At 53.1% G+C, this 26,083-nt stretch overlaps 3 protein-coding genes across 3 annotated transcripts in view; all 3 read left to right on the top strand.

Moving 5' to 3' along the window:
* Positions 1–13,419, top strand: part of CFAP61 (cilia and flagella associated protein 61) — a 98,867-nt gene extending 85,448 nt beyond the window's left edge. Inside the window, exon 24 of the mRNA XM_086744366.1 lies at positions 13,287–13,419. Coding sequence (XP_086600492.1) covers positions 13,287–13,419 — 133 coding nt within the window. The remainder of the gene's footprint in view (positions 1–13,286) is intronic.
* A 1,888-nt stretch (positions 13,420–15,307) lies between these two features.
* LOC147601503 (uncharacterized) lies at positions 15,308–25,659 on the top strand. Its single transcript, XM_086744682.1, has 3 exons — positions 15,308–15,529; positions 15,784–15,937; positions 25,468–25,659. The coding sequence occupies exons 1-3, from the start codon at positions 15,308–15,310 to the stop codon at positions 25,479–25,481; spliced, it is 390 nt and encodes a 129-aa protein (XP_086600808.1). The 3' UTR covers positions 25,482–25,659.
* Positions 17,696–19,788, top strand: INSM1 (INSM transcriptional repressor 1). Its single transcript, XM_086744365.1, has one exon. It carries the CDS (start codon positions 17,696–17,698, stop codon positions 19,001–19,003), a length of 1,308 nt encoding a protein of 435 aa, XP_086600491.1. The 3' UTR covers positions 19,004–19,788.
* Positions 25,660–26,083: the final 424 nt, after the last annotated feature.

The raw sequence follows: 26,083 nt of genomic DNA, 5'->3' as shown, positions 1-26,083 counted from the left end.
CAAGCCCTTCAGTTCTTGACAGAGATCGGTTTGTGTACTGTATTTTGAGAATAGTGGTATCAGCTGCCGTCTCAAAGGGTGAACTCCCTTGAAGAGGACTCGGGGCTTCACCAGGACTGGATGTGCGGCTCTCACAATTCTTCTCATGTGTTTTGCAGTTGTCTTCCTGCACAGTCTCCTCATGGTAAATATTACAGAGTCTAGCTCCTCATTTTTTTTCTTCTCATCTTGTACTGAAAGATGAGATGAACCCAGACTTCAGCTGTGAGGTTTAGAAGTTTCTTGGACAAAAATGCTTCCCTACCAATTTCACTTCAGGAGACCTTTGTATGCCTCAGCTGAGAGGAGTGTGAAACTTGTGGATGACTGCTGCTACAGGGATTGATTTTGATTCACAGAAAATGTTGAGTTTGTTTTAGGAGAGCGGAATGGCACACAGCAGATGTAAAGTGTACATAAGCAGTATGTTGTCGATAGGTGTTAAGTAGAAAGTGAGGGGGGACAACAGGATTGTCTGAGACGGGGGCTAACGCAGGTAATCTTCTTTCCTTGTCACCGCTGATGCTGATCAGCTCATACATTTAGCGCACTGGAAGAAACTCAATATTCAGGTTGTGGCAAGTTATTGTCAGTCTTTTTCATGGTGTTACAGTACACAAACACAGCTGTGAGATATCTTTTCTGTGAACTACAGCTGTTGCCAGACACTTACCCTTTGTTTGCCCAGATGTGGTTACAGTGTCAGCTCTTACGTGTGCTAGGAAGTTGCACACCAGTGTCAACATCTGGAAGAATAAATCATCTTCTTTGGGATTTCTGCCTGCGACACAGGTAGCAGTATTTTCCTGACCTTGACAAAGCCAGCATTTCTTCCCCTTCTTTCTGTTGCTGCGTGTTGGCCATGGGCCCAAGGACCCCAGTGCACTTACCTGCACTCTTGGTAGCTGTGCCCAGAGATTTTGAAGAGAGGAAACGTTAACGTTCTGAATAAACATCTTATTTCTTCCTGAGAGCAACTAAGAATATATTAGCCTTTCACCTCTCACGATCGTGATAGGATCCCCACACAGTGCACAAGCTGATCGGAGGGTTACAAGTAAGATCAAGTTTCAAACACCCACAGATATTTTAAAACTCTTAGGAGAGATGAAGATCCCAGTGATGATCTGTTATTAGGAAGAGTCAGGCCAGTCAACACTGTAAGAGTAAGAAGCGTAGCTTTATCTGATGGCAGCTCACTGGGGGAGCCATCGGCTCCGGCAAGACTGCTTGTACCTTATCTGGTCTTTGCTTACCAGGACCTGACGTTGTGCAAGGTCAGGGTCCCCTCACAGGCACCACGACCTGCGTGTCGCTGTGGTCTGGATCGCTACCGTGCCACACAGGCAGATACCACTTACCAGGGCCTCATCACATCTCTTCAGCACTTCTTAATTAGTGGTGATGAACTAATTTTGGACTTGTCTTTTACTGCCTTTAGATGTGGATGTTGTTTGGGGTCTTTAGCCTCATTATTTTATCTCGCCTATCATTAGCCTGTGGCAAAATTCTTGAATTACAGTTGCCAGGTTTTCTTATCTGGTTATTTTATTGCCTTCAGTCCTGCTTTTCCTCTTCTTTATGGCTTATCTTTAGATAAGTTTGTTCCTTCTCTTCTTGCCATTTGGTCATTTGAATGAGATCGCATATGTTGCCCTGTAGCAATTAACATGTGCTGTTCTTTAATCCTCGCTCACTTGTTTCTTCTGGAGCTTTTGCACACAGGCACGCACGCACACATACATTTCAGTTTATACCAGCGGTGATATTTCTGTTACAGGTGTCTGTACTATGAGGAGGATAGATTCTCTAGCTAGTTTAACAGGTGGGGAACAGAAGAGCAACCCGCTCTGCAGTCAGCCAAGGCAGAGTGAAAGGAGCAGTGAGAAAAGGAAGAGACAGTGAAAGGAGGAGGAAAACTGCTTGTAATCTCCACATAACAGTCCTAGCACAAAGCACACTGGCACAGGAAATTGCTTCTTTCAGGAGGAGGCAGAGCAATGGAAAAAGGCTGGCAATGTAATGTAGTCTCGTAATATATCGTATCATGTCATATATACAATACACGTGCATCCACATACTGCAATGTTATATACAGTGTGTATATGTATGTGCAGTACACAGCGTTAAAACCTAGTCATGAGAAGGCCACCTATGAGAAAATCGTCAAATTCCTGGAAAAAGGGACTTTTGACAAAGGCAGGTAGTGCTAGGACAAGGGGTAATGGCTTTAAACTGGAAGAGGGTAGGTGTGGATTAGACTTAGGAAGAAATTCTTCCCTGTGAAGGCAGTGGGAGGAGTCCCTGCCCAGGGCACGGGGTGGAACTGGATGGGCTTTAAAGTCCCTCCCAACCCAAACCATGCTATGATTCCATGAAACTGAAAAATGTTTTAGCATCTCTTGTAAGGTGAAGGTTGTCTTGGGGCTTTTATGCAGATAAAAAGTGATGTCTGGTTGTCTTTTGGCAAGGAATATGAAAATGCATACAGTGATTTCTGTGTGTGATAAAAAGAAGAAAACTGTTTTGGCTGGCGTTCACGTGGTCTGTAATGATCTCACACGACCGTGTGAAGGCAAACCTGATGTCAGGACCGAATTTCTCTCTTTGACTTTGAAAAAAAGTCCTTTTAAACTGGTACACATTACACTCACATCCACTTGCAGTATCTTCTAGCAAGATGTGAAGTGCCCTTAGTGAAAAGAAAATGCAGACAGTGGAAATGCTGTGGTTTTGTTAAGCTTCTAAACTTGCTGGTTTGGAACATTTATCCCCCTCATCCCTTCTTTATGCCTCTTTTTTTTTGGGAGGGCCTTCCTATAAGGCAGGAAAGTACAACATTTTAACCTTTTGGTCTGCATTGAGATTTCCCAGCATGGCATCTAGTTCCAGGAATGGACACAGCAGAACAGCTGTCACCTGGGAGCTCATTTATTTCTGTGTAGCATGCAAATTATCTTTTAAATAATTAGAGGCTGCACCTAGCAATGAATTTCCTCACTGATTTGCGTTTGGCATAAGGGCTGAAAGTTAACCCCATGATACCGGATTTCCTGAGCGCAATGTGCCAGTGCCACTTTCAAATTAGCGTTAACAACAGGCCCTCAAGACTCAGCGAAGTTGGAGAAGTAAGCCGTTCCGGTGTGCGCATGGAACCGCGGCCGATGGCCACAATGAGACAAATAACACTTCCCTTGTTGAGAGAAAAGTTCCATTGATTTCAGTACGAGTTCAACATGATTAAAAGCTGCAGGACCTGACCCACAACCAAATGAAAGGCTGAAGTCACTTCTCTCACCTCCTCCCGTCCCCCTCCAGTCGATGTTCTGTGTGGAGAAGCTAAGCAGGGCGGTGGGCGTGCATCGCCCTGCCCCTGGTGCAGGTCGGGGTGGCTGCTGTCTCAGCCTGGTCCCGTGCCAGGGGAGGAAGCCCCCAGCCCTAGATGTGCAACACCAACAGCCTGGTGCCCCCAGTCACTCTACTGCTCATATGTGCATCCAGGCTGCTGCCCTTTAAGACTTTAAGTTCATAAATTTATCAGCTTAGCCAGCAGTAACCAAAAAAGCCAGCAGAAAACCATCTTGACTATACTGCTGCAGTCACTTGGCTATCAAACGCAGTAGCGCACTTGGGTGCGTAAGCTTTTGCTGAGCTAGATGCTGCTCCTCCGTCATACAGGATTTTCACAGCTTACTGAAAACCTCAGATGCTTTGATTTATTTTCTTTTTTTCAGGGAAACAATGCTTTTAGCTCTCATAATTAAACCAGCCAACACTGTATCTGATGGAACTAGAGAGTTTTAAAGTTCCTTTTCCTTTCTCTGTCTTTAGCAGACAGGTACTATGGACATTTTTAAAGGAGGTTGTGGTGCAACTCTACAACTGCACACTTAAAATAAATGCTCCCCAGAATGTCCATCTGCCGTAGCTGTGATACCAGTGGTACAGATATTAATGTGGCAACAAGAGATATTAGTCTTTTTCAAAAATAATCACCTATAGTTACGCTTTTGCAGCCATATTTGGGCCCGATTCTCATAGGTGTTAGGTATTCCAGCCTAATTCAGAGTAGCGTCTGAGTGGGCTCAGTTCATTCCTTAGCTAAACACGAATTTAAGAGCCAGTGGTTTTTGTTTCTACTGATGCAAACAACAGCTGAGGAAACAGGCTGTTGAGCCAGAAGATGACCACATCCAGTCAGACAGCTGTCTCTTCCCACTGCACCACAGTGGGACGCGCTTCATCCCTCTGACTGTCTCACAGGATGCCACGGTCTGCTGGGCAGATTGTCAGGGCTTTGGACAGGCAGTATTTACTGACCAAGAAAAGTCTCATCCTCACTCGTCACTGCGCTACCAGAAAAAGGCACCGTTGCCATCAGCGATGGTGACCCTTCCATCCACCTCCTGCCGCCACAGTAGGTGTCCTCGCTCCGTCTGGGCCTTCAGCCATGGTGTTCCTGAGCAGAGAGGTCTCACAATGCAGCTGCCTGACGTCAGGGCACGCAAAACCATCGGAGCCAAAGACACAGTATCCCAGAGCCATGGTTTTTGTCTACAGACCTTTTATGTCACCTGGAAATTGAACAGCATTACTCCCTAGATTTGCAATCCACTTCAGGAAGGAGTTTCTGCAATTTCTATTCATTTCCCTTAAGGTTGCGTCTCAAAAAGGCTCAACTGGAATTAGCGCACCCAGGAGTGAGGCTCTTGCCAACAGGGAAGACTTCTCTTGAAGGAAAAGAAAGCAAATTCCAGTAGGTTTCATATGAAGTGTCCCCCTGTACCACACTCCTTCCCTTCCCTTCCCTCGAAGGTCACTGCCGTAGCAGCGCCAGGGTGGGGAGAGGGCTCTGAAATATATATATTTTTTTTCCTTTTATGTTTAAGCTCACAGATTTGTTAGTGGCCATCAGTGCTCCATACTGCTTCACAAAGGAGGAATGTAAGCAGCCTTTTGTATCCTCCCGAGATGAAGGCAACTGCAAGGCAGTTGCCAAGTTATGGAATGCGTCCACAGAGCAGTGGAATCTCCCTCTGCTGCATCTTAAGTACAAAACGGATAATTAGAGGGGTCTCCTGATACTCGGCAACCAAATGGATGCTGACTGGCATCATGCCTTTCATGTGAGATTGCAGTGCTTCATGTAGGCTTCCTTGGCATTAATGAAAACTGAGCCTACTCACATAATGCATAAAAATCTGGCCCACTAGTTTCTAAAATACTTCAAGTAGCTTATTTATCAAATTAGGTGAGAGTGGTTTTTTCACTTGGGGTTTTGTAATACTTCATTAATGACCTTGTTTTGGGTCATGACCTGCAGAAGATGCTGGTAGCACCACAGTCAGTGTGGCAGCAGTACTGACGTGAGGCAGAGGATGACAGTGAGGGCAGCAAAGGCAGCACCACTGGAGGAAAGGCACAGATTTGGGCTGACAGGGATGAGTCCCGTCAGAGGCAACAGCATATGCCAATCACTTTCAGAGAAGCTGTGTCGCTCAGCCATCCCCATCTCGAGCTTCTTCCCGTACCCGTTCACCAGGTTTACTCTCTGCGTAACGGTGGAGTTAGTAAGATGCTGTGTGTTAAGCACTTCCAGTATTCAGCAATTTGTAAAGCATGCTGATAGACTAAGGTATGGTGTAGCAATCAAAGTGGTTTGGATAACACACAGCACAGAACACTAAGTGCTCTATTTCTTGTGTTTATAGTTAGCTCTTACCAGAAATGTGCTTTTTGTCATCTGTACCTACGCTTCAGTTTGCATCTTGGGGCCACCGTGGCGCACACAGGCTGGATGTATTGTAGAGAAGTTAAACTGCAAGACACGCCGCAGGAGTATCCCCAGCTGCACGCTGGTATTTGTCTGTGGGACCAGACTGCGGCTGCCCCAAAGTGAGAGCAGTCACAGTAAAACCCCGAAACACGTCTAGTGTGGGTGCCAAGCCCACTTCACCTGCTCTAACCTGCTTGCTAATGTAGACACGGCCTTTGAGATTCAGGAGGTAAAATAGTTCTAGATTGGTGCTGAAGTGCTGCCAGTGCCCTCACGCCCTGCATTAATTCCTTTGAAATAAGGACTATCCTTCCTTAAAAACTAGAAGAAAACAACAGGAAGGATTCTCAGAAGTGGGTTTTTTTCTTTGTTTGCTGTGGTTAGGGGAGGAATAAAGAGACACTAATTCCTGGGTGCGCACTGAGAAGCAGTAAGCCAGTTCCTGCTTCCTGTTCCGAGGGGTAACACCTGGACATTCAGATTTTGCTGTATGTATATGCAGACTTTCGGGCTAAGAGCTGAGGAGTGTTACGGGGTCAGTGCTGTGAAGGAATCTGAGAAGGCAGGGTGTATTTTAAAGGACGATTAACAGAGAAACCTTACAGGCAGTCATCCAAGCTGAGCTCAAAAGGCCTTTTTTAAAAATAGAACTTGGTTGCCAGCACTTTAAGGACTCGTCTAAGGCACTGATGCTTTGCCTGCCCTGCACAGTGGCCTGAAGCAGCACCGTAAGGAGCGTGTGTTCATCACATCATAGCACAGCTATTTGCAGCAAGATGCAGGTGTGCTCCGAGCGCCTCATCTCCATTGCAGGCTTCGGGGTTCTCCGGAAGTGGGCTTTCTATGTCCACCCAGCTGCACAGGTCAGTTTGGGGACTGGTAATATGAGGGTCCAAGTTCGTAGGGAGAAGCCCCCAGTGCCAGACATTAACAAGAGGCTCTTTGGCAAGTAGGAACTGGGAGAGCGGCTTACGACTCTGGCAACACCTATGCACGGGACAAAAAGTAGTGACAAAAAGTAGTGACAAAAGTAGTGACAAAATGTAGTGACAAAGGAATTTTTCCCCCAGTGCCAGAATAGCAGATAGGATTCAATGCTTACATACAAAGGGAACAAGCAGCTTACACATGCATAGGCCTGTGAGCCACCCCAGAGGTCTGTTAGAAGATCTGTGTTCAGTGTTCTTCACGGGTGACACGGAAACAGGCCAGTGCTCCTTTTCCTGCCCTGCAGCCTGGCTGTGGCGGGGGTTGCTGTCCCAGAGGCTGAGCACCCTGGAAAAAATAGGGGGATATGCCACCCAAAGTGGCCCAGCTTCAGCAGCAGCAGGTAAGGCTGACTGATGTGCCGTAGGACACGAGGCTGCCAAACACGCGGCAGGGATGCCTGAAGGGATTCAAACCCCCTTTCACTGAGACGCTTTGGAAAATTCCAGCCAGAAGCTGGAAAAGTGAATAATATCACTGCATGTTTCCGTAGCTGTTCTCTTCAAACCCTGCCACTTATGCTTACGTTACTTTTTTTTTGTATTAGCTGTACAAGCTACGTGCTCAAAAATACTTTGAGCTGTATGAACAGCACTTACTTATTTTAAAGTAACCATTTGATATCTGGTACTTCAATTCACACATCATAGTACTGTTTGCATTAGGCTAAAAGTGATTTATTTATCAGTGTCATTTAAGGAGAGTTTAAGCAGAAACACCACCATGGATTGTTTACTGACACAACTCTAATGAGTCTCACAATATAATAAATAAATTAGGAAAAAGAAGAACATTTGATGGTTTCCATTATTATTTTTAAAGGACTAGGTAAAGATACGCATTTATTGCTTATAACCTGGATAATCAGCTGTCATTTAAACATGAAATGCATGCTACATAGAAAGGCTGTTTTTAAACTAGACTTTCAGAAATGAAGAGTGATTGTTCATTAAGAGAAATACTAGAATGCACTGCTGTCTGGAATTCGCTGGGTCCCATACCATTAGCACACCATGATTGCATTTAAGGGATTCCACCTTAGGCTTTTGTTCATCACGTAGTCGGTGAGACTTATTTTCTGCACAGATGAAAAAAAAAACCAGAAAGGAAATGTGGCAGGCAGTGAGCATGGCTGAGAGGGACTAATGCTACTCAGTACACTTTACAGCCTAATTAGGGGAAAAATTGTGTGCTTTTCATGAAGAGAGAGACAGGATAAGGAAAGAGGAACACATGGAGATATCAAAGCACTAACAGCTTTTTTCCTACCAGAATTAAATGCTAACCCCGAGGTGCACTGGTAAAGCTGTACTTACACAGCAAATGAACATAAACGGCAGACCCCTTCAGGTGGCTTTAGATTTCTATACATTAATGTCGCTTTTGAGGAGCAGCTAACTTCCTAATGAAGAGCTACATCACTGAGAAACCCCGCGCCCAAATTACTAGGTAAAGGCTAGTCAACGGAATCCTACCGTACTAATTTGCAGTCTAACCTTGCTGATTCATTTTAATAATTATGCAAACCATTATGAATGATTGAGCTCTGAATTCATAAACAAGTAATTGCAGGGAAGCAATCATACCGCACACAGCATATTTGTTGATTTTGTGAGTCGGATTTAATTTCCTTTTAATTGTTTTTCATAATACACTACGTGTGAAATAGTGCTATGTGAAAAAATGCAATGAACCGTACTTGAGGGTCAGCCATAATCTTCTCATAAAAAGAGCCAGCAGGAATGTTTTAATGTCAATTTTAAAGAGCAGAGAGCTTAGAAAGTTGAAAGAGCAGAGAGCAGTGAGCATCAGTGACACAATAACTGCTGCTATCCAGTAACGTATGTAAACTGCACCACATCCCAGTGCTGAAATAACGGAGAAAATCTCGGAGAAAATCTCTCGAGGGTGCTCAGAATGGGAACGGACTGCAGTACCTCCCCGTGCAGGAGGTATTGCTCGCATCTGCTTTCTGGTGGTGCCTCCAGGTAACGGCGCGCCACTGCACCATTTCCTTGAGCAAGCACTGCAGGATGAGTTGCACCTACAGAAAAGAGAGGTTTGTAAACCACACATTTTAAACCGGCTGTGTTCCAAACAAAAGACGTTGCAGGTTTGGTCATAGTTTTGTCTAAAAGTGGTAAAAAAGCACAGGCTTCCTTTCTGTGGTTTACTTACCAAAAAGTACAACAGACAGAGATGCCAGCCTATAAATAGTGCACCTTATTATTTTGTAACTCTGCCCAATAAAGTAAATCACGGGTTCGTTGTCCCTAAGACTACTGATTTCACTAATTACTGGGTCAGAGCAGTAACAGTGAGTCCCAGATTAATGAATTTAACAGGAGTGACTAAAATGCATGGACAAACAGGTGTTCAGTGAGTAGACCTATAGAGCAAGGAGTTAAATAGCTTCCCTGCTCCCATGCTGTTGGTTCAACATTTGCTTGATTGTTCAGCAGTTGTAAGTGAATTTTAAGCAAGCGCCGGCTGCTGAGGGCCACAGTTCCAATTCCCTTCACTGGACTCCGCGCTGCAGCACGGCGGTCTCGCATGCACACATGCTCTGGTAATTTGATAAGCTCACCTGCGGGGAGGGATTATTGCATGTAGCTTAATGAGCCGTCAGGTCTGCGTTCCCCGTGGATAAGGTGTGCCCGCGGGCCTGGCCGTGGCACCGGTTATCTCTGCTGTCATCAGGCTGATGGACGCAGCAAGAAAAGGAATGGAAGTAATTAAAAACATATTACAGTCCTCATATTAAAAAGATAACCACTATTTTTCAGGCTGTAATAATGAGATTTACTTTCACATTAAGAGGAATGAGAAAAGTCAAACCTTTTAAAAAATTGGTTTCTGGCTCTTTTTGCCATGTTGCATACGTTCATATCACTACTCTCAGTTTGTCTTTCCACCAGTGATTTTTTTTAGAGGATTTCAGCTGAGATTTTTCAAGAAAAGCACCCAATATGAAATATATAAAGACAAAATGAACAATGATCCTCAGAAGCCCATCTTTAGTAATATCAGTTGAAATTATTTGGTCCTAGCTGCGCTTCATTTTCATGACGGGAAGCCCAGCTTGCAGAAGTTTGGAAAACACTGCAGCGGTGTGATGGAACTGGACTGTGTGAGCAGTATGGTTATGCCAAGCTTGCGAATGACAGAAGCTTACTCTACAGAGCTGGTCTTCGCCTTTCTGCCATTACTCTCTTGTCATAGGACTTAAAATGATTTTGAAAAACTTTAATTAGTTATTTATTTTTTTAACTTTATACCTTGCTTTTTGTTTTGTTGTTGTACGAACCGAGTGTGGTGTTCTGAAGGTTTTTCATTCACTTGTTAAGGTTTTCTGGCTTTTCTCACTGCCAGTGATACGTCTCATGCCGTTGGACCCGACTTAGACGGCAGAGACGCTGCCAGAGGTCAGTGTCAGGTCCTCGCTGCCTCTTCTCCAGAGTGCCAGGCCACGCGCAGGCGTACGGCAGCTTCAGAATTAGCTTCCCCAGAGGCAGAAGTCATCTTCTCCCAAAGTGGTGTGTAGTTGCAGATGAAATGGAGAATAAACACAGACAGCTCTCAGATGGAAAGCCAGGTGCGTGCATACTCCATGTTTGCTTGCTGGCAGGGGCCAGCCTTGTCCGTGTTATTTAACGCCCTGTCTCTTGAAAAGGGAAAGATTCCCTGTCTTTTGTATAGGACACCACGAAATATTTCCTTCCTTCTTCCCTTTCATCTAGTGTAGGCTACACATCACAAATGAGGCAGAACAGACTTTAAATATTGTTTGTCAATGAAAGGCGAGACCAGCTTCCTAGCAACAAAAAGGATGTCGCTTATTGTCTTCCAAAGGGGACCATTTCATCCCGTCTCGTTACAAATGCCTTCCCGTGATAGCTTCTGCTGATATAAAAGTCTGCCAGCGGGAGATCCCCGTTAGGAAGTGACCAAGTCTGAAAACCCGTTATGCTCCTGGCAAACATTGTCATCTTGTACATGTTTAGCCTGATCGCTCTGGCAGGTTATGAAAGACTAAATGGTGCAAACACATGTGGCAGATGCTGCTCTCCTGATAGTTGAGGAGCCTTTCAGCCTCTGTTGGTAGCATGCCAGCTTCATCTTGTGCACTGAAGAGCATTATACTTCCCAGCCTTCCACAGCCTGCCCTCAGGGACTGCTGCTGAAGTGGTAATAAAATTCAGAATGAGCCTCAGAAAGTCAACTTGTTGGTTTGGCTTCAGATGGGGTTTTCATTATTAAACTTCCCTTTAGCAGCCATACGTAGATCCGCTGTCTCAGAAACACCACGTGCCCCTTCAGAAAGGTGATTCTAACTGAAAAGATAAACAGATGAAAACGCAGAGCTAGCAAAGACAGTGAATTGTTTCTGTGAGGAGTATCTTTAAATTGCCTTTGGTGGGTACGTTTCTTCAGGTGACGGGAAGTAAAGGGACCCTGGGAGAAAATGCTGTTTACTGGTAGCTCCTCTTGGCAGGCTACCTAGCAAACACAGACAAGGCGTTCTCCATCCCCAGAAAAGGGCATTTTACTTGCACCCAGTACTGCAGACTGGGTGGTACATTTCAGGTTTTGAGGTCCGAGTCTGTGAATATTGTCAGCAGCGGTTAAAATGCGGTTAGGCGCCGAGCTGGTAACAGCAGCAGCAATGTGTAGCATCCCTGAAACATCTGACAAACACCATGCAGCGCAACATCTGGGTGAGGTAGGTGGACAGCTTAGCCAAGGCGGGGCGGTCAGAAGAAGGGCCTCAGTCACGAGATGAAATCACTTTATCAGGGTTAGAATTAAAATTAAGATGCCAGCTTGAAAACAAGATGTTTGGCCAGTGGAACATGGCTTTTAGCAGGGCGTATCAGTAAAAATAGAGAGTCTTTAATTATCTTAATGTATTCTTGTCTAACACCCCCTTTTCCCTGCTTTGCTGTCTCCTATCAACAGTGAGTTAAAGGTTTGGGTTGGCTGGGGTGTTTCTTCTGAAATTAAAGTTTTTAAGAAATATTTGGGGAATACCCAGTTCTTCTCTGCACATGCTATAGCCATGTAATTATTTAAATAAAGATGCTTAAAGCTGAGCTCATCTTTTCTAACATTTCACATCAGAATGGGCAGGTAGTGTCGGTCGTGGGAACTCCTAGGCTGGGCAGCGCTTACCATGGCGAGAACACAGTATTCGTAGCAGTGTCAATAAATATTTATAACGTGAAAATACCTATCAGAGAGAGCCCCGCTGAGCTGGACGCTGCAGATCTAGGAGAGGCCAGGCTGCGATACAAAGAGAAACGCGGGGGAAAGAGGAAGAGAGCTTACGCTGGGATGAGTATGTAAAAACCAGCAAAGTTCTGCCAGGTGCACCCAGCGTTATTAATTGTGCAGGGCTTTAGTGAGAGCTGGAGTTCCTTTCAAGGAGCGGGAGCGGGGAAACGCTGCCATTGGACATTAATGAAAAGAAAAACCTTTTGCAAAAAGGAAACCGGACAGATATGTCAGAATAATTAAACTGGCGTAGCACCTTTTCAGTTGCTTTATCCAGATGGCCATGCAAAGGCCACGCAGCTGAATCAAGTGATGGCGTACGCGTACCCCCACGGCAGTGCCAAGCATGCTGCGGCCCTTCCGAAGACGAGAACCTTGGTCGCAGCCACGCAAAAACATCCTAAAACTTCCTGGGTGACCCTGCTGACATCTGTTCGGCCATTACTGGGGCGAAGGTGCTGCACCTCCTGACTCCAGTTAGCATCAACAAGCACGACACGCAGGGCATCTCAGTGAAGCTGTAAAAATGATTTTTCATTATAGAGGAAAGAGAAATAAATCACAGCTTTGTGATCTAGCTGCCCCCAGTTATATTTACAGCCTTGAGGTTCTGCATCGAGTCGCGTCCCCTCCATCCTGTCACTCCTTTTTCACAGAAGAATGCTGTCGTGAATGCTGTCACTGAAGGAAGAAGTTACAAGAGCTTCCTCCTCGAACAGGTTCCATTTGGCTTCAGCGTACTAGCGCAAAGAACATATTGCAGCACTGTGGTGGCCTGTTTTTCTGGCCTTTATTAATCCAGAAACCTTAATGATGAACAACATTTGTGTCATTGTCTACACAAATTTAATTTGTTTATGCAGCAGTTCAGTTAATCCTGCAATCTGCTTTTCTCAAATGAGGACAGATAATGGAGACACCGTTCTTTACAGGTCTTCAGGCTTTTAAATTCTGATAAAATCAGGATTCTTCACTGGGTCTTGCCACAGCTCTGAATTAAGCCACTTTAAATGTAATTACTGAAGCTGGCTGTACATCAGGAACATCCATTAAAAGAATTGATTGACCATGCTGTTACGGGAGGCATTTTATGAACAAACGATCATGATGGGTCCAGAACTGTAATTTATAAAGGCAAAAAAGCAGGTAAATACTTTATTAGTGGTTAATGAGAGGTTCACAAGATAACTAAATTTCTTTTTTTAACCAGCTACTTCAGGGAACCTTGGTCCATGGCCATCTATCACGATCGGTTTATTGATCTCAAGAAGGAACTGTGCCAGATCCTGATGTCGGAACAGGTAAGAAAACTGACTGGCGAGCGCGTTTTATTATTTAGGTAATTTGTTAGTGTTGTTCACTTTGGTTTCTTCTCCCATCTTTCTCCTAAAGCTTTGTGTTTCTGTTTAGCTATTTCCTCTGCGAAACCTGAGCAGATTCTGTACCTCACAGAGGGGGGTCGGCACCTACAGCCTGTTCTTCAGTTTCATTACTGGGGCACGTTGTCAAATTTGCCAGCAGAACTTTGAAGTTGCTTTGTTTTCCTTCACAGCATTTTTGTGTGATAGGTGCAGTTCAGTACCACTGCCCGGCAGAATCCGAGGCTTGTTTGTTCGGTTATCCCCTTTCTCTGTTAACGTTTCCTAATAAGAATACACCACAGGCCATCCTAAACCTGTCTCAGCTGAGCCTGTGAGAAGTAGATTTTTCAACATCTACCCACAGGGAATGGCTTTTGTAGCCCAAAGAGTGAAAGCAACTGGCTTTTTCAGTGATAAGTGGATTTCCTGAGCGAAATTAAATTCCTGAATGAAATTAAAATGTTTGCTGATGCTTGTTTCTAGCTTTGGCCTTAGTACCATAGACAGAGGCATAAAGTCTGAGCAGCCTGTAGCTCTGCCTGCTCAAAATCCAGAGCCCGCTGCCCTCCATGGAAAGAACTGCTAACTGCAGATTTCCAGCAGCCCCAAGAACTGCCTCCCTCGCGCCCCGACTGCGATACTTCCAGCCCACTGCTTGGGACCAATTCGCCTCCTCTGTCCTCGTGCTGCTCTTGCTTTCGTTTAACGCACTGGAATTCCGTGTAATGGAGATATTTTTTTACATATTCGCTCGCAGAGGTTTTAACCGCGCAGAGAACAAACGGAACCAACCGTAAAGGGAGGCAGGGTGACAAAAGGAAGGGCCATCGCGTAGACTGTAACCCAGCCACGTCCGTGGCCCAAACCGGCGAGCTGTCCGTCCTGCATCACAGCTGTAGCCACACAAATCTCGACCCCCGCCTCCTCCCCGAAGGGCCAGGCGCAATTTTCCTCCTATTGTCACGACACAGAATGTGCCTCGGTGCGGTTTTATTTTCCATTCTCTTGGAAGACATCTGTAAAGGAACACAAAATGCAGTTTTGTGCAGAATGGGAGGCCTGATGAAAGTGTTTTTCTCGCCATCGTCCAACCACATTTTGCAGGCTGCAAGTGTGAACAACTTTAGAGAAAGGGGAATTTGTGCCCTGCAAATCCAGGGCTCGCTCGCCTTACCCTTTTCTTGTTGCAGTAGTCCTGACACGCGGAAGTAGTCTCGGTGAACGGGCTGAAAGCACCTCGATGGGTCAGAAGTGCTTGTGTGAACGCAGGGGACAGCATCTGCATCTGAACGCAAATTTGTCTTTTACTTCTTGCGTTTTTATTTGGATTTTCTTCACAGTGATTTTAACTGTATTTACAAAACGTTGCATTTTTGTGTTTTCCTTGGGTATTCCTTCTAGGGATGTTGCCAGATACACGGTAGGTACCATGCACTTACGGAATAGATCTTAAGTGCCCTGGAACAGGCCGGACTTCTGCGTGGAGCAGGAGACCAACTGTCTGTGCTTCTTGTTGCTCATAGTGCAGCCCCCCTCGACGTGCAGATACACTAGGCATGAACTGCAAAAATGAGGGGAAAAACCTGCTTTGAAAGGGATGTTTAAGAACTGTGAGTGTACCTACGCAGAACTCGGGCACTTCTGGTTGCGGCTTCCACAGAAAGGGGTAATATTTATGGAAACGGGCGTTTAGGGGTAATACGTATGGTAATACGTAGGGGTAATACGTTCACTAGCAGTAAGGAATGCGCGCACGGAAAAGCCGGTTACAGCTGGACGGGGGCTGCGATCTCAGCCTGCGCATTGGAATTGTCACCCCAAGGCGGCCCTGGCGCAGGGGCTGCTCCTGCCTGCTGCCGAAAGCCGAGCGATGGCGCGGGTTATGTTTACCCTTTCGCGGGATCACAAACATGTGTTCGCTTCAGCGTGCCGAGCCCCAGCTACGCAAACATGCAGATGGCGGGGCTGGGTGTTTGCACCTCCGTCAGCTGCTGAGGGCACACATGTGCAGGGCGAGATCTTACAGGGAAGGCGCTTGTCCGCAGGGAGAAATAACGGCCCGGTTTTCAAACCGCGGCAGGGCTTGCTCGAAGTCGGTTAACGGCGGCTGGGCACCGGGGCGTGGGGGGGGGGGGGCATGTCCGCCGGTGAGCGCAGCAGCCCCTCGGCCGAGGCCGTGCCCGCGAAAGCGCCGGTCCCGCTCCGCGCACACGCTGCACGGGGGCCGTTCGCCCGCAGCGGAAAGCCCGCGGAGCCGGGATCGTGCCCGCCCGCCCCGCACGCGCCGGGCGCGTCCCCGTGCAAGCGCCCTTCCCGGGGCGGCGGTCTGACGGCTCTGCCTTGCAGGTGCCCGGGCCGCCCCCCGCCGCCGAGCCGCCCTCGGAGGAGACCCCCTGCCCGCCGCTGCTGCAGGAGCCCGTCCTCCGCTACCTGCGCCGCCACCGCGCCCACCTGCCCATGTACGCCCCGGCCAGGACCAGCGGACCCCCGCCGACGGCAGGTGAGGCGGCAGCGCCGGTTCCGCCGGGCAGCGCTCCCCCGCTTTCCTAAAGCCGTCTCGGGGAGAACGGGGGGGCGCGGGGGGCTCGGTGCGCAGCCCTGACGGGAGAAGGGGGGATCGCCGTGTGCAGCCCCGACGGGAGAAGGGGGCCCGGCTCTCGGTGTGCAGCCCCGACGGGGGGGGAGGGCGGCGGCGGCGCGTGCCTGGCGGGCCCGCAGCTGTATGCTAATACGTAGCGGGCCGCCCCGCCCCGCCCCGCGCCTGTCCCACCGGGCGGGCGGGGGGGCTGCGCGGGCAGGGCGGCCCCACACCGCCCCCTCTCCCCCGCGCGCCCCCCCCCCGTACCCCGCAGGCCCGGCTCGGCCAGGCCCGCTGACGGGGGGTACCCGGGAGCGCTGCGGCCCCCGGTGCCGCCCGCCCCCCCCCCCCCCGCCCGCGCCCTTTGTGCCGCCCGCCGGGCGGCTCGCGCAGCTTTATGCTAATGAGGCGCACAAAGGCGGCGAGCGGGGCCGCGCGGGGGGGCTGGGGCCGGCGCTCGCTCGCGTGCCGCCCGCGTGCCCCGCCGCCCCCCACAAAGGCGTGCGGGACCTGCGGGGGGGGGGGGCCGGAGGGGGAAGAATCGGCCGGCTGCGCGCAGCGGGGAGCGGCCCCGCTGCCCCCCCTCACCCCCCCCCCCCCGCCGTGCCACCACCTGCGACGCGTGGAGCAGCGCGGCCCGGCCGCCCCCGTCTCCCCCACTCCGCGTGCCGCGCAATTCCCGTGCCGCGTGGGCCGGGCCGCGGCCGCCGACAAAGGGTTAAGGGGGAGCGGGGCCGCGGCCCGGTTGCTCGCCCCGCAGCGGCTGCACCTGCCGCGGCCCCGCCGCGCTGGCGGGAGCGGGCGTGGGCTTGCTTTTACACCTGCTGTGGCGTGCGGGACAACGGGGAACGCGGGTGTCGCCCCTGCGCCGGCTGCTTCGCCTCGCACCGTAACGCTTGGGACGGCGGCCCCGGGGGACGCGCCGCCGGGCCCGACAGCCGCGGGAGATCGGGCGCCCCGCGTAACGGGTTACCGCGGGGACCGGAGGGGGCTGCGGCGCTGCCTCCCCGCTCCCCGGACTCGGCAGCGCGGGGTTCATTTCCTCCGCCGAGGCGGCGGGGCACGGCCGGGACGCCGTTCATCCCCGCCAGCTCAGATGCCGGCGGCGGACACAAGCCACCCGCCGCACCGCTCCCGACGGCGGGGCCCTCCCGGCGGGCAGCCTCCCCTCCGCCGGCGGCCGCCACAAAATTGCCTCCCTTTCCGTCTCCCCGCACCCCCGGTGCCGGCCTGCCCGCCGAGGCTCCCCGCGGACCGGGCGGCGACCGCCGCGGCCGAGCCCGTCCCGGCTGCAGACAACGGAGGGGCCGACTCCGCGGGCGGGGCGTGACGCGGCGCTGCCGCCCGTTCCCCCCGCACCCCCTCCCCTCCGCCGACCCCGGCCCGGGCGGGGGAGCCCGCGCCCGCCCCCGCCCCGGGGCGGCACACAAAGGCAGCGCGTGCCGGGCCGGGCGGGAGGCGGGGCCGGGCGTGTGCCGCCGCCGGGGGCCGCGCGGGCGGGGGCTCAGGTGCACCCGCTCCGCCCGCCGCCGCCGCCCGCCGCGGCGCCGCTGATTGGCCCGTCCCGCCGCCGCCGGCCCGAACAATGGCCCCGGCCCGCTTAAAGGCGGTGGCGGCCGCGCGGCGGGCAGAGCCGGGAGCGTGCGCCGCGGCCGCCGCCGGCGCGGAGGCGGCGCGAAGATGCCGCGGGGCTTCCTGGTGAAGCGCAGCCGGCGGCCCACCCCCGTCTCCTACCGGGCGCGCTGCTGCCGCGAGCCCGGCCCGCCGCTCCCCCCCGCCGCCGACGGCAGCGCCCCGCCGCCCGCCTGCCCCTCCGCCCCGCCTGCGCCGCCGCGGGACTCGCCGCCGCCGGTGCCGTTCGGGACGCCCGATGCCGGCGTGCAGGCGCTGTACAGCCCCACGCGGCCCGTCAGCAGGGACAAGTACCTGGAGCGCGGCTTCAGCCTGGGCTCGCCCGTCTCGGCCGAGTCCTTCCCCGCGCCGGCCGTGCCCGCCACCATGGACCCGCTCCTCTTCGCCCCGGCCGAGCTCAAGCTCTGGGCCGCCGCCGGCCACGCCGAGCCGCCCGCCGCTCCCGGCGGGGCCCCCGCGCCGCCCGCCCCGACCGCGCCGCCCGTCGCCAGCCGCCCGCCGCCCGCCAAGCGCCCGCCGGGCGCCGCGGAGCCCGCCCGGCAGAAGGCCCCGTCGGGCAAGAAGGCGAAGGCCATCCGCAAGCTGACCTTCGAGGACGAGGTGACCACGTCGCCCGTGCTGGGGCTGCGCATCAAGGAGGGCCCGGTGGAGGCGCCGGCCAAGGCGCGGGGCGGCTGCGCCCGCCCGCTGGGCGAGTTCATCTGCCAGCTCTGCAAGGAGGAGTACGGGGACCCCTTCGCGCTGGCGCAGCACCGCTGCTCGCGCATCGTGCGGGTGGAGTACCGCTGCCCCGAGTGCGACAAGGTCTTCTCCTGCCCCGCCAACCTCGCCTCCCACCGCCGCTGGCACAAGCCGCGCCCGCCCGCCGCCAAGGGCGGCCCCGAGGCGGGCAGGGCGCCGGCGGAGGAGCCGCCGAAGGAGGCGGGCGGCAGCGGCAGCGAGCGGGACACGCCGAGCCCCGGCGGCGGCTCGGAGGCGGGCTCCGAGGAGGGGCTCTTCGAGTGCCCCCGCTGCGCCAAGCGGTTCCGGCGGCAGGCCTACCTGCGCAAGCACCTGCTGGGCCACCCGGCCGCGGCCCCGGGCCCCGCCGCCGCCCCGGAGCCCGCCGCCGAGGAGCCGCCCGCGCCGCCGCCCGCCGAGTGCCGCCTGTGCCCCGTCTGCGGGGAGACCTTCCCCAGCAAGAGCAGCCAGGAGCGGCACCTCCGCCTGCTGCACGCCGCCCAGGTCTTCCCCTGCAAGTACTGCCCGGCCACCTTCTACAGCTCGCCCGGCCTCACCCGGCACATCAACAAGTGCCACCCCTCCGAGAACAGGCAGGTCATCCTGCTGCAGGTGCCGCTGCGCCCCGCCTGCTAGAGCCGCCCGTGCCTTCCCGGGGCCCGGCCCCGCTCCCGCCGCGCCCGGGGCCGGGGCCGAGCGCGTCCCGCAGGCTGCCCCGCGGGCGCCGCACCGTTAGCTTTAACCCGGCTTGTGAACTGCTGGAATCTGGCTTTACCGTTACCTTCCCGGGGTCTCGCTCTTTTTTTCCCCTTTCCTTTTTCTTTTCTTTGGGTTTTCGTTTCGCGTTTGCTCGTTGGGTTGGGTTTGTATAAATGTGAACAGATCAAACCGCTTGCGGAGAAACGAGAGTTTCCTTTAGTATAGCCACGAATGCCTTGACTCTGCTGTTGATGGTCTCCAGACAATGCTGTAGAAACTGCCTTAACTGTGACACGCCAACTTTTCTGGGTTTGTTCCTTTCGCCCTTACTAAGGTAGCTCACGAGTTGACTATCTGTATATGTTGGTTTGAGTAATTATGTTATTTATTCGTTATTTATTTATATTAATTATGAAGATTGATATTATTTGATCGCGGATGTTCTAATGCGCTTTTTTTGTCTCCCCCGCCTGCCATTTCACTGTGCGTTTTAGAAGATTTTTTTTTTTCTAAAGGGATCTGCTAAAAAGGTTTTAACTTTTATACCTAGAATAACACACGATCGTAACCATTTTATCCTGTGCAACTGACAGCTCTTACTTTTAGATGCAATCTCTTTTTCTACACACATTATTTTCTTAACTGTTAGCTATTTATAGAGTGCTTCGATAGAACTGTTTCAACTGTATAATTATTTACTATTAAAATAAAATATTTTCAAATTCAAACGTGCCCCTGCTGCCTCCTGCTTCTCCCTGCCGGGCTGGCCCTGGGGGGCTCGGGGGAACCTGGGCCCAGGCTCTGGTGGGCATCGGCCCCCTCTGCGCCTTCTGAGCAGCTGAATTAAAAAGGAATTAAAGGGGGCGCAGAGCAGGGCGAGGTGTGTCCGGTCCTGGGGGAAGGCTGTCCCGCTGTGCGAAGCGCTGCGCTGGGGCTGCTCACAGACGCTGCCGGCACTGGCTGTGGGCTGGAGCCCGAGCCCTGGCCCGTGCCTGCGGCTGTCACCGGGCGCAGGTTGTCCCTGTGCTCCGCTTCTGGCCGCTGGGAAGAGCCGCGGAAGAGCTTCCAGGGACCTTCCCCGGAAAGCGCTGCAGGGAAAACGTGAGGGGGGGGCACCTCTGAAGGAGAAGTGGAAAACTTAGAGAAAGCCTTGCCTGTGAGAGGAGGTGCTGTGTGCCAGGTGGCTTTTCCTTGCGCAGAGCGCCCGGTTCACCCGGCGAGGGCGGAGGCGGCCGCGTCCCGTAGCCCACGGTGCGGTTCTGCGTAGGACGGGCCCCGTGTCAGGAGCGTTTCGAGTAGCAGCGGTTTGGGGTCACCAGCCCTGGTGTGTGCGGGTGCTACAAGGCTTGTGTTTGTATGTGGGAATTGCATCAGCTTGGTCACGAAGTGTTTGTTTTTTTTTTTTTATTTTATTTTTATTTTTGGCAAAAACGGTTATATCAGTGTAAGTGCGGAAGACGACTGCTGGGTCAGTGAAGCCCCTCTCTCAGGCGTGGCAGTGCAGCCGCGTGGTCTCTGCCTTTTGCCAGAAGCCGCGGAGCCACGCTCACGGCACACAGATCTGCTTGGCAGCCCCGAGCGCAAATACCTTGGCGCGTCACGGGCTGAGAGGTCGCGGCTTGGGCGTTCTGGCACTCTCCGTCTTCGGGACAGTAACGCCGCTGAGGCTCTTGCTCGCTGGAAGAGGTTTCCAACCTGTTCCTGCCACCTCCACTCACCCAACGGCTCTTGTCTGAGACGCAGCTGCTTTGCCGTGGGAGAGGCAGGTGACCTTCTGGAGCTTCCTGCGGGGAAGCTTCCCAGGGCACGTCTGAATATTTTTTGATCTAGCAAAACTTCTAGAGAAAAAATCTTTCTAGAGAAAGAGTTGGATGTTTGGTTTGGTTTTTTTTTTTCTTGTTTGGTCGAGCTAAAAAGCATCACAGCTGGTATGCTCCTGCTGCCCTGATTCCTAGGAAACCAGCTTTGTCCTGCCGGGACTGACTTTAGGTCTGGGCGAAACTGTGGTTGTGGCTGTAAACTGATACACTGGAAGAGAGAACACGGCCTCGGCAGCCTCAGAGATACAGGCAGCAGAGCGTGCTTGGCAAGAAGGGTGCTTTTTGGCTTTTCCCGGCTTCCCGGGCCTCGGAAAGCCCCGGATACAGGGCTGTCACAACCTGGTGTGTCGCAGCTGTCTGCGGGCCGGGCGGGCCGGTCTCTCGGCTCGTACAAAGCGGGAGCTCCCCGAGGGGAGTTTGCCGATGCACGTGGCAGTCCTCCCGGGCTGCCGGACACCGGTTGCAGGCCGATGTCCAGCGCAGCCTTCAGAGGGACCCAGAGGCCCCATCCTCATCTTCACAGCAGTGCCCCAGCCGAAATCTTTGCTCTGAGCCTGTGGCGCCGACAGCCACAAACCAACTGCTTGGTACTGCTGTCCATTTCCCAGCTGTCAAGTAAATTCACGCCTGTTCCGTAGGAGTCAGGTAAAGTCCGCTGGGGTCAGAATTTCCTGGGTTTGTAGGGCGCTGTCAGTGTGCCGTCAGCTTCTGCATCCCCTGCTGAGGGGAGCATGCAGTGCCGTGGAAAGCGTGGTTAGTGGAGGCTTCTGTGCTGGGGAGCAGTAAGGAGAGGTGAAACGAGCGCTCCCTAAACCGGCTCTGTTCACAAACACCCTGTAAAACAGGGGACTTGCTTTTGGCAGCCTCGGCAGAGCGAGCTGGGGGCCGCTGCGACTGCACCCCTCCTTTCATCGGCTGCACTGCTCAGCCTGGCTCTCTGCCTCCGGCTCCGGCTCCGTGAGACCCTCAAGGCCGCTTTTAGCGCGGTGGATGTGCTGAGAGCTGAGCGGCGCAGCTGAACCCAGAGCTCGAGCAGCGCCGCGTGCAGCAGGTTCTGGGAATGCAGGTGTTGCCTTTCCGTGCCATGGTCTCGCCATCCGGCAGCGCGGGCCGGCCAGCGCTGTGCAAACAAAGCCTCCTGCTGTCAGCTAACAAATCAATTTGCTGACGACTCTCGGTGCATCCAGCAGGAACAGGTTTGGGCACCGCGGAAAATGTTGATCCTACCCTAAATGTGCTGCGATTCCCAGTTCTTGGAGGCGGTCGGCATGCAGGTGCAGCGGCTGTGCTCACTCTCTGTGCACGTGGGCAGGGGCGTTCGCCCGGTCTGCGAACGGCTGGAGCCTTCCTCCTCTCTGAGCACACAAAGGGCCGAACACATGGTCTGGAACGGCTTGTTTGCAAACCGAGAGGAACAGGGAGATTAATGGCAGGAGCCCTCGGGGTCCTGAAAATCGCAGCTCCAGCACCGGCACTGAACCGTGGGCGTGGAGCTAGCGCGGAGCTGGGGAGAGCTTTTCCTGTCGGCACGGCCGGCTAGCAGAGGAGTAGGCTCTGGGATGCCGCTCTCAAGTGTCTGTTTTTAGCAGTTTTGGTATCGACAGCGCGGTCACCCCCAGCCAGCAGTACAGTAGGTGCATCCGTCGGCTGCCTCGCTTGGAGAACTTGCTGGGAAGCAACCGGGCACAGCCGAAGGTTCTGGGGGCTGCCTGGCCTGCCGAGCATCATCTGGTTTGTTTCTAGGCCGGGCGGGTGGGAGGAGATGTCCCGGGGCTGGGGTGAGCCCAGAAACGGGTGCCAGACAGGGCTTCTGCGTTGGGTTTCAGACCGCTTCCCCACGCAAGCCGGTGTAGAAGCCGTGGCGCATTTCAGTGAGCTGGCAGGGGCAGGAACGGCTCGCGGAGCCGCAGGTGGCTCTGCCCGCCTGTCCCCCGTGGGGCCTGGGGTGGCGCGGGTGCCGTGGGGTGCTGTGGGGCAGCCGTCCCGTCACCTGCCTGTGAGGGTGCTGGGCCCCCGCAGGCGTTTTGGGCCAGCGCGGCTGCTGCAGCTGCACGGGCGAGTGAGTTACCGGGGGGCTCCCCTGGGGAAGGACCAGGGTGCCCGGGCTGCCTACATCTCCCACCTTGCGTTCAAACATCTCAGGTGCTTCCATGCAGATAAAAAGCTTCATCATGGCTTTGAAAGGTTTTAATCAAATGTAGTTTACAATCCGTGGGGGAAACCACAGTCCAGCTTCAGGTCAGAGTGGGGGTTCGTTTATCAGGGTGGGGAACCAAGCCATCACTTCATTTGCTGATTGTGCAGTTTTTCACGTGAATCAACTGTATTGCAGGAACAGTTCGAAGAAAAATAAAAAATAAAACCTGAGGAAAATGCCAAACACCTGCATGGGATGGTGACTTAGATCTTGACCTGGACAGTTTTATGTTAATTGTGCACATACACACACACAATATAGAATTTACTCTGTGTAATAAATTACAATTCTGCATAAAATAAATATTAAAATTATATTCCTCCTATCCGTATGAGGATGCTCCATAATGTAGTACAGTGTATAATGCAGTGCACATGATCGGTCCTCTGATGTCAGTGTATGTTGTATTATAGATTAGCTATTGCCGGTCTGTAACGCGTGTGATAAGGCAGTACCCGCAGCCCAGTCCCCGTGCTGCCGCAGCCCTTCTCCGAACACCATTCTGATCGAGAGCCGTACAGCTAGCGCGCCCCTGCTCCCCGCTCCCAGGTGTACGGCCGCGGCACCGCTGCCGCCGTGCGCACTGTGCACGGGTGATTCGGCGGCCGGTGTGTGGAGCAGCGCTGGCAGCGCGGTGCCTGCTGGTCAGGCGCGCCACCTACTGCTGCGGGCAGCAGCCACGTATGTCCAGTGCGTGTGGACGGGCAGCGCGTGTCCGTATCACTGCATCAGCCGCAGCCAGATCATGGGAGAACACTGTCTTACAGAACGTTTGATTGGCTTTGGAGACGATGTCGTGGCGTGTGGAGCATGCGCTGTGTAACGCTCTGCTGTGCGTGCGTGTGTACACGCACAGGTGCACGTATGTGTCCGTATGAACATACAGATTGCACACACCCCGTGTGCGATCCGTAATCTACAGTATTGTATGCTGGATTGTACGCAGCGCACCGAGTATTCTGCCGTGTGTTATGATGCAATGTATGGTATGGTGTCTACTCACTAGACAGTCTGGCCTACAGTGTCCATACATTGATGGGATGATTTAGAGCGTTACAGTTTTTAACAAGAGCGCAGTGCCTCTACGTTATGCATGCAATCTGACAGTTGTGTAGCAGTGTTACGGTGATACGGCAATGTGTGCGCGTATCCAAAGTGTGTCCTGCGTGCGTATGCGTATGCGTATGCACGTACGTAACCTAACCTGGAACCCAGCAGTTGGTACCATTAATAAATAAATAAATAATTCATGTTAATACTGGTGATCAAATATTACTAGGTGGTCAATGTACAGTGTGCAGTGCATACAGTATATACTGTACTGTATGTTACCTCGCGTATACCGCATTCTGTTCATCCTGCAGTACACAGCTGATAGATCATAGATTATTTCTATTACGATCTCTATCTGTATATATTTAATCCATGTAATGTATCCTGTAACATAAAAAGCTACGCATAATATAAAATATTAGATACATAGTTAGAGATCCTATAACATATAATAAATGTAATAGACCTAATGTTTATTTGATTATATAATAGACAATGTATTCATAGATGCAGCAATGAGCTAATACATGTGAAAACGTTGAGCACTCCTATGTATAGGTTTATTAATTATTTTACTTTGCTTTGCTTTGTATTTTTAACGTCTGTCTGTCTGTGCACATTTTTCCGCCTGTGGCCGGCAGCCGGTCGGGCTGATGGCGCTGGGGTGACTCAAGGCCCGGCCGGATGCGTGCTTGCCCCCGCGCCGTGCCAGGCTGGACTCTGCCCGCACGCCCCCGTCCCGCCCACGCCCGATGGCAGCCCCATGGCCGGGCCCTGGCCTGCTGCTCGGGCACGGGACCCCCTGCGTGACCCCACGGGTTTGGGGTGCGGGAGCAGGGCAGAGTGGGCTGGGCACCTCCCACAGTGCCCGGCCCTGGGCTGCGCAGTGCTGGGGCCACAGGGGAGCTGGCGCTGGGAGCGGTGTGCGGGGGCTTGCGGCACCGCGCGGGGACCTTGGGCACCGCCGGCCCTGCGCCCACGTGCTGACGTGTGGGGTGCGCGTGTCTGTATAAATAGCCCTCCCCGGGGCGCAGGGGCACGCCAGCGCTGCCGGCGTTCAGTAGCAAAGGGCTTTTCATGGCGGGGGACAGGACAAAACCCCCCCAAATAAAACAGGTCTATAGCCAAGGGATGGGGAAGGGGAGCGGTGTTTTGGCCAGCTGCGCCTGTAGCAGAGGGGCTCCCTGCGCGCACACGGGGCTGAGCATCCCCTGAAGGCCGAGTCTGGCGGAGTGTGAAGGGCCCTGGCCCTGGCTCGGCGCAGGGACACCCCTGGGACATGGGGCTGGAGTGCTTGACGCCTTAAAAACCTTTCACTGCGTCTCTTTCAGGTGGCCGGCCCTGACGAGTGGTGACAAAAGTAGAGACGCGTCAACAAGAACGCAGTTTTGGAACAAACTTTTGTTCTTTAGAGAAGAGGCTGAAATCCTGTAACTCTGCCCCGAAGCTGTTCCTTGGGCAGAGAAAAGCAGTTCTCAGCAGCAGCTCGCAGAATCCAGCCCAATAAATGTTCTTTCAGCCCCTGTTGGTGGCAGCATGTCCAGGCGAAGGTGAGCCCGTCCCTGTCACCCCGCACAGCGGGCAGGGCTCGGGGCAGCGGGAGGTACCCACCCCTGGGACGGCTGGGGGCTGGGGGTTTGCAAACAGCGGTGCTGGGGTTCTAGGGCCCCCCCCAGATGAGGAACGCAGCCAGGTGAATGTGAGGTGTGAAGCTGTCGGGTGCCTTCGTTCCAGTCGTGGCGTGGCGTTAAACACAGCTTCGCCAGGCAGCCCTGCAGTCTGGCAGGGACGCTGCTGGTTCTGTGGCCACGGGCCGCAGCGCACCGTGCTGCGGGAGGACAAAATCCGCGCCGGTGACACTGCGCTGCCGCTTCGCACGCACTGGCTGTGACACCAGCTCCCCACCGCGCTGACCCGGCCCCACAACGCCACCGCACTTGCTCCAGC

Source organism: Chlamydotis macqueenii, chromosome 3 (assembly GCF_036417535.1).
Source record: "Chlamydotis macqueenii isolate bChlMac1 chromosome 3, bChlMac1.mat, whole genome shotgun sequence".
Taxonomy (NCBI): Eukaryota; Metazoa; Chordata; class Aves; order Otidiformes; family Otididae; genus Chlamydotis; species Chlamydotis macqueenii.
This window is presented reverse-complemented; position numbering and strand designations above follow the sequence as displayed.

Excerpts from the sequence above, each read along its gene's own strand:
- LOC147601503 (XM_086744682.1), top strand. The coding sequence starts at position 15,308 with ATGGCGCGGGTTATGTTTACCCTTTCGCGGGATCACAAACATGTGTTC. Across the intron at positions 15,530-15,783 it reads CGCGGCAGGGCTTGCTCGAA|GTGCCCGGGCCGCCCCCCGC; the intron begins GTCGGTTAACGG and ends TCTGCCTTGCAG.
- INSM1 (XM_086744365.1), top strand. The coding sequence starts at position 17,696 with ATGCCGCGGGGCTTCCTGGTGAAGCGCAGCCGGCGGCCCACCCCCGTC.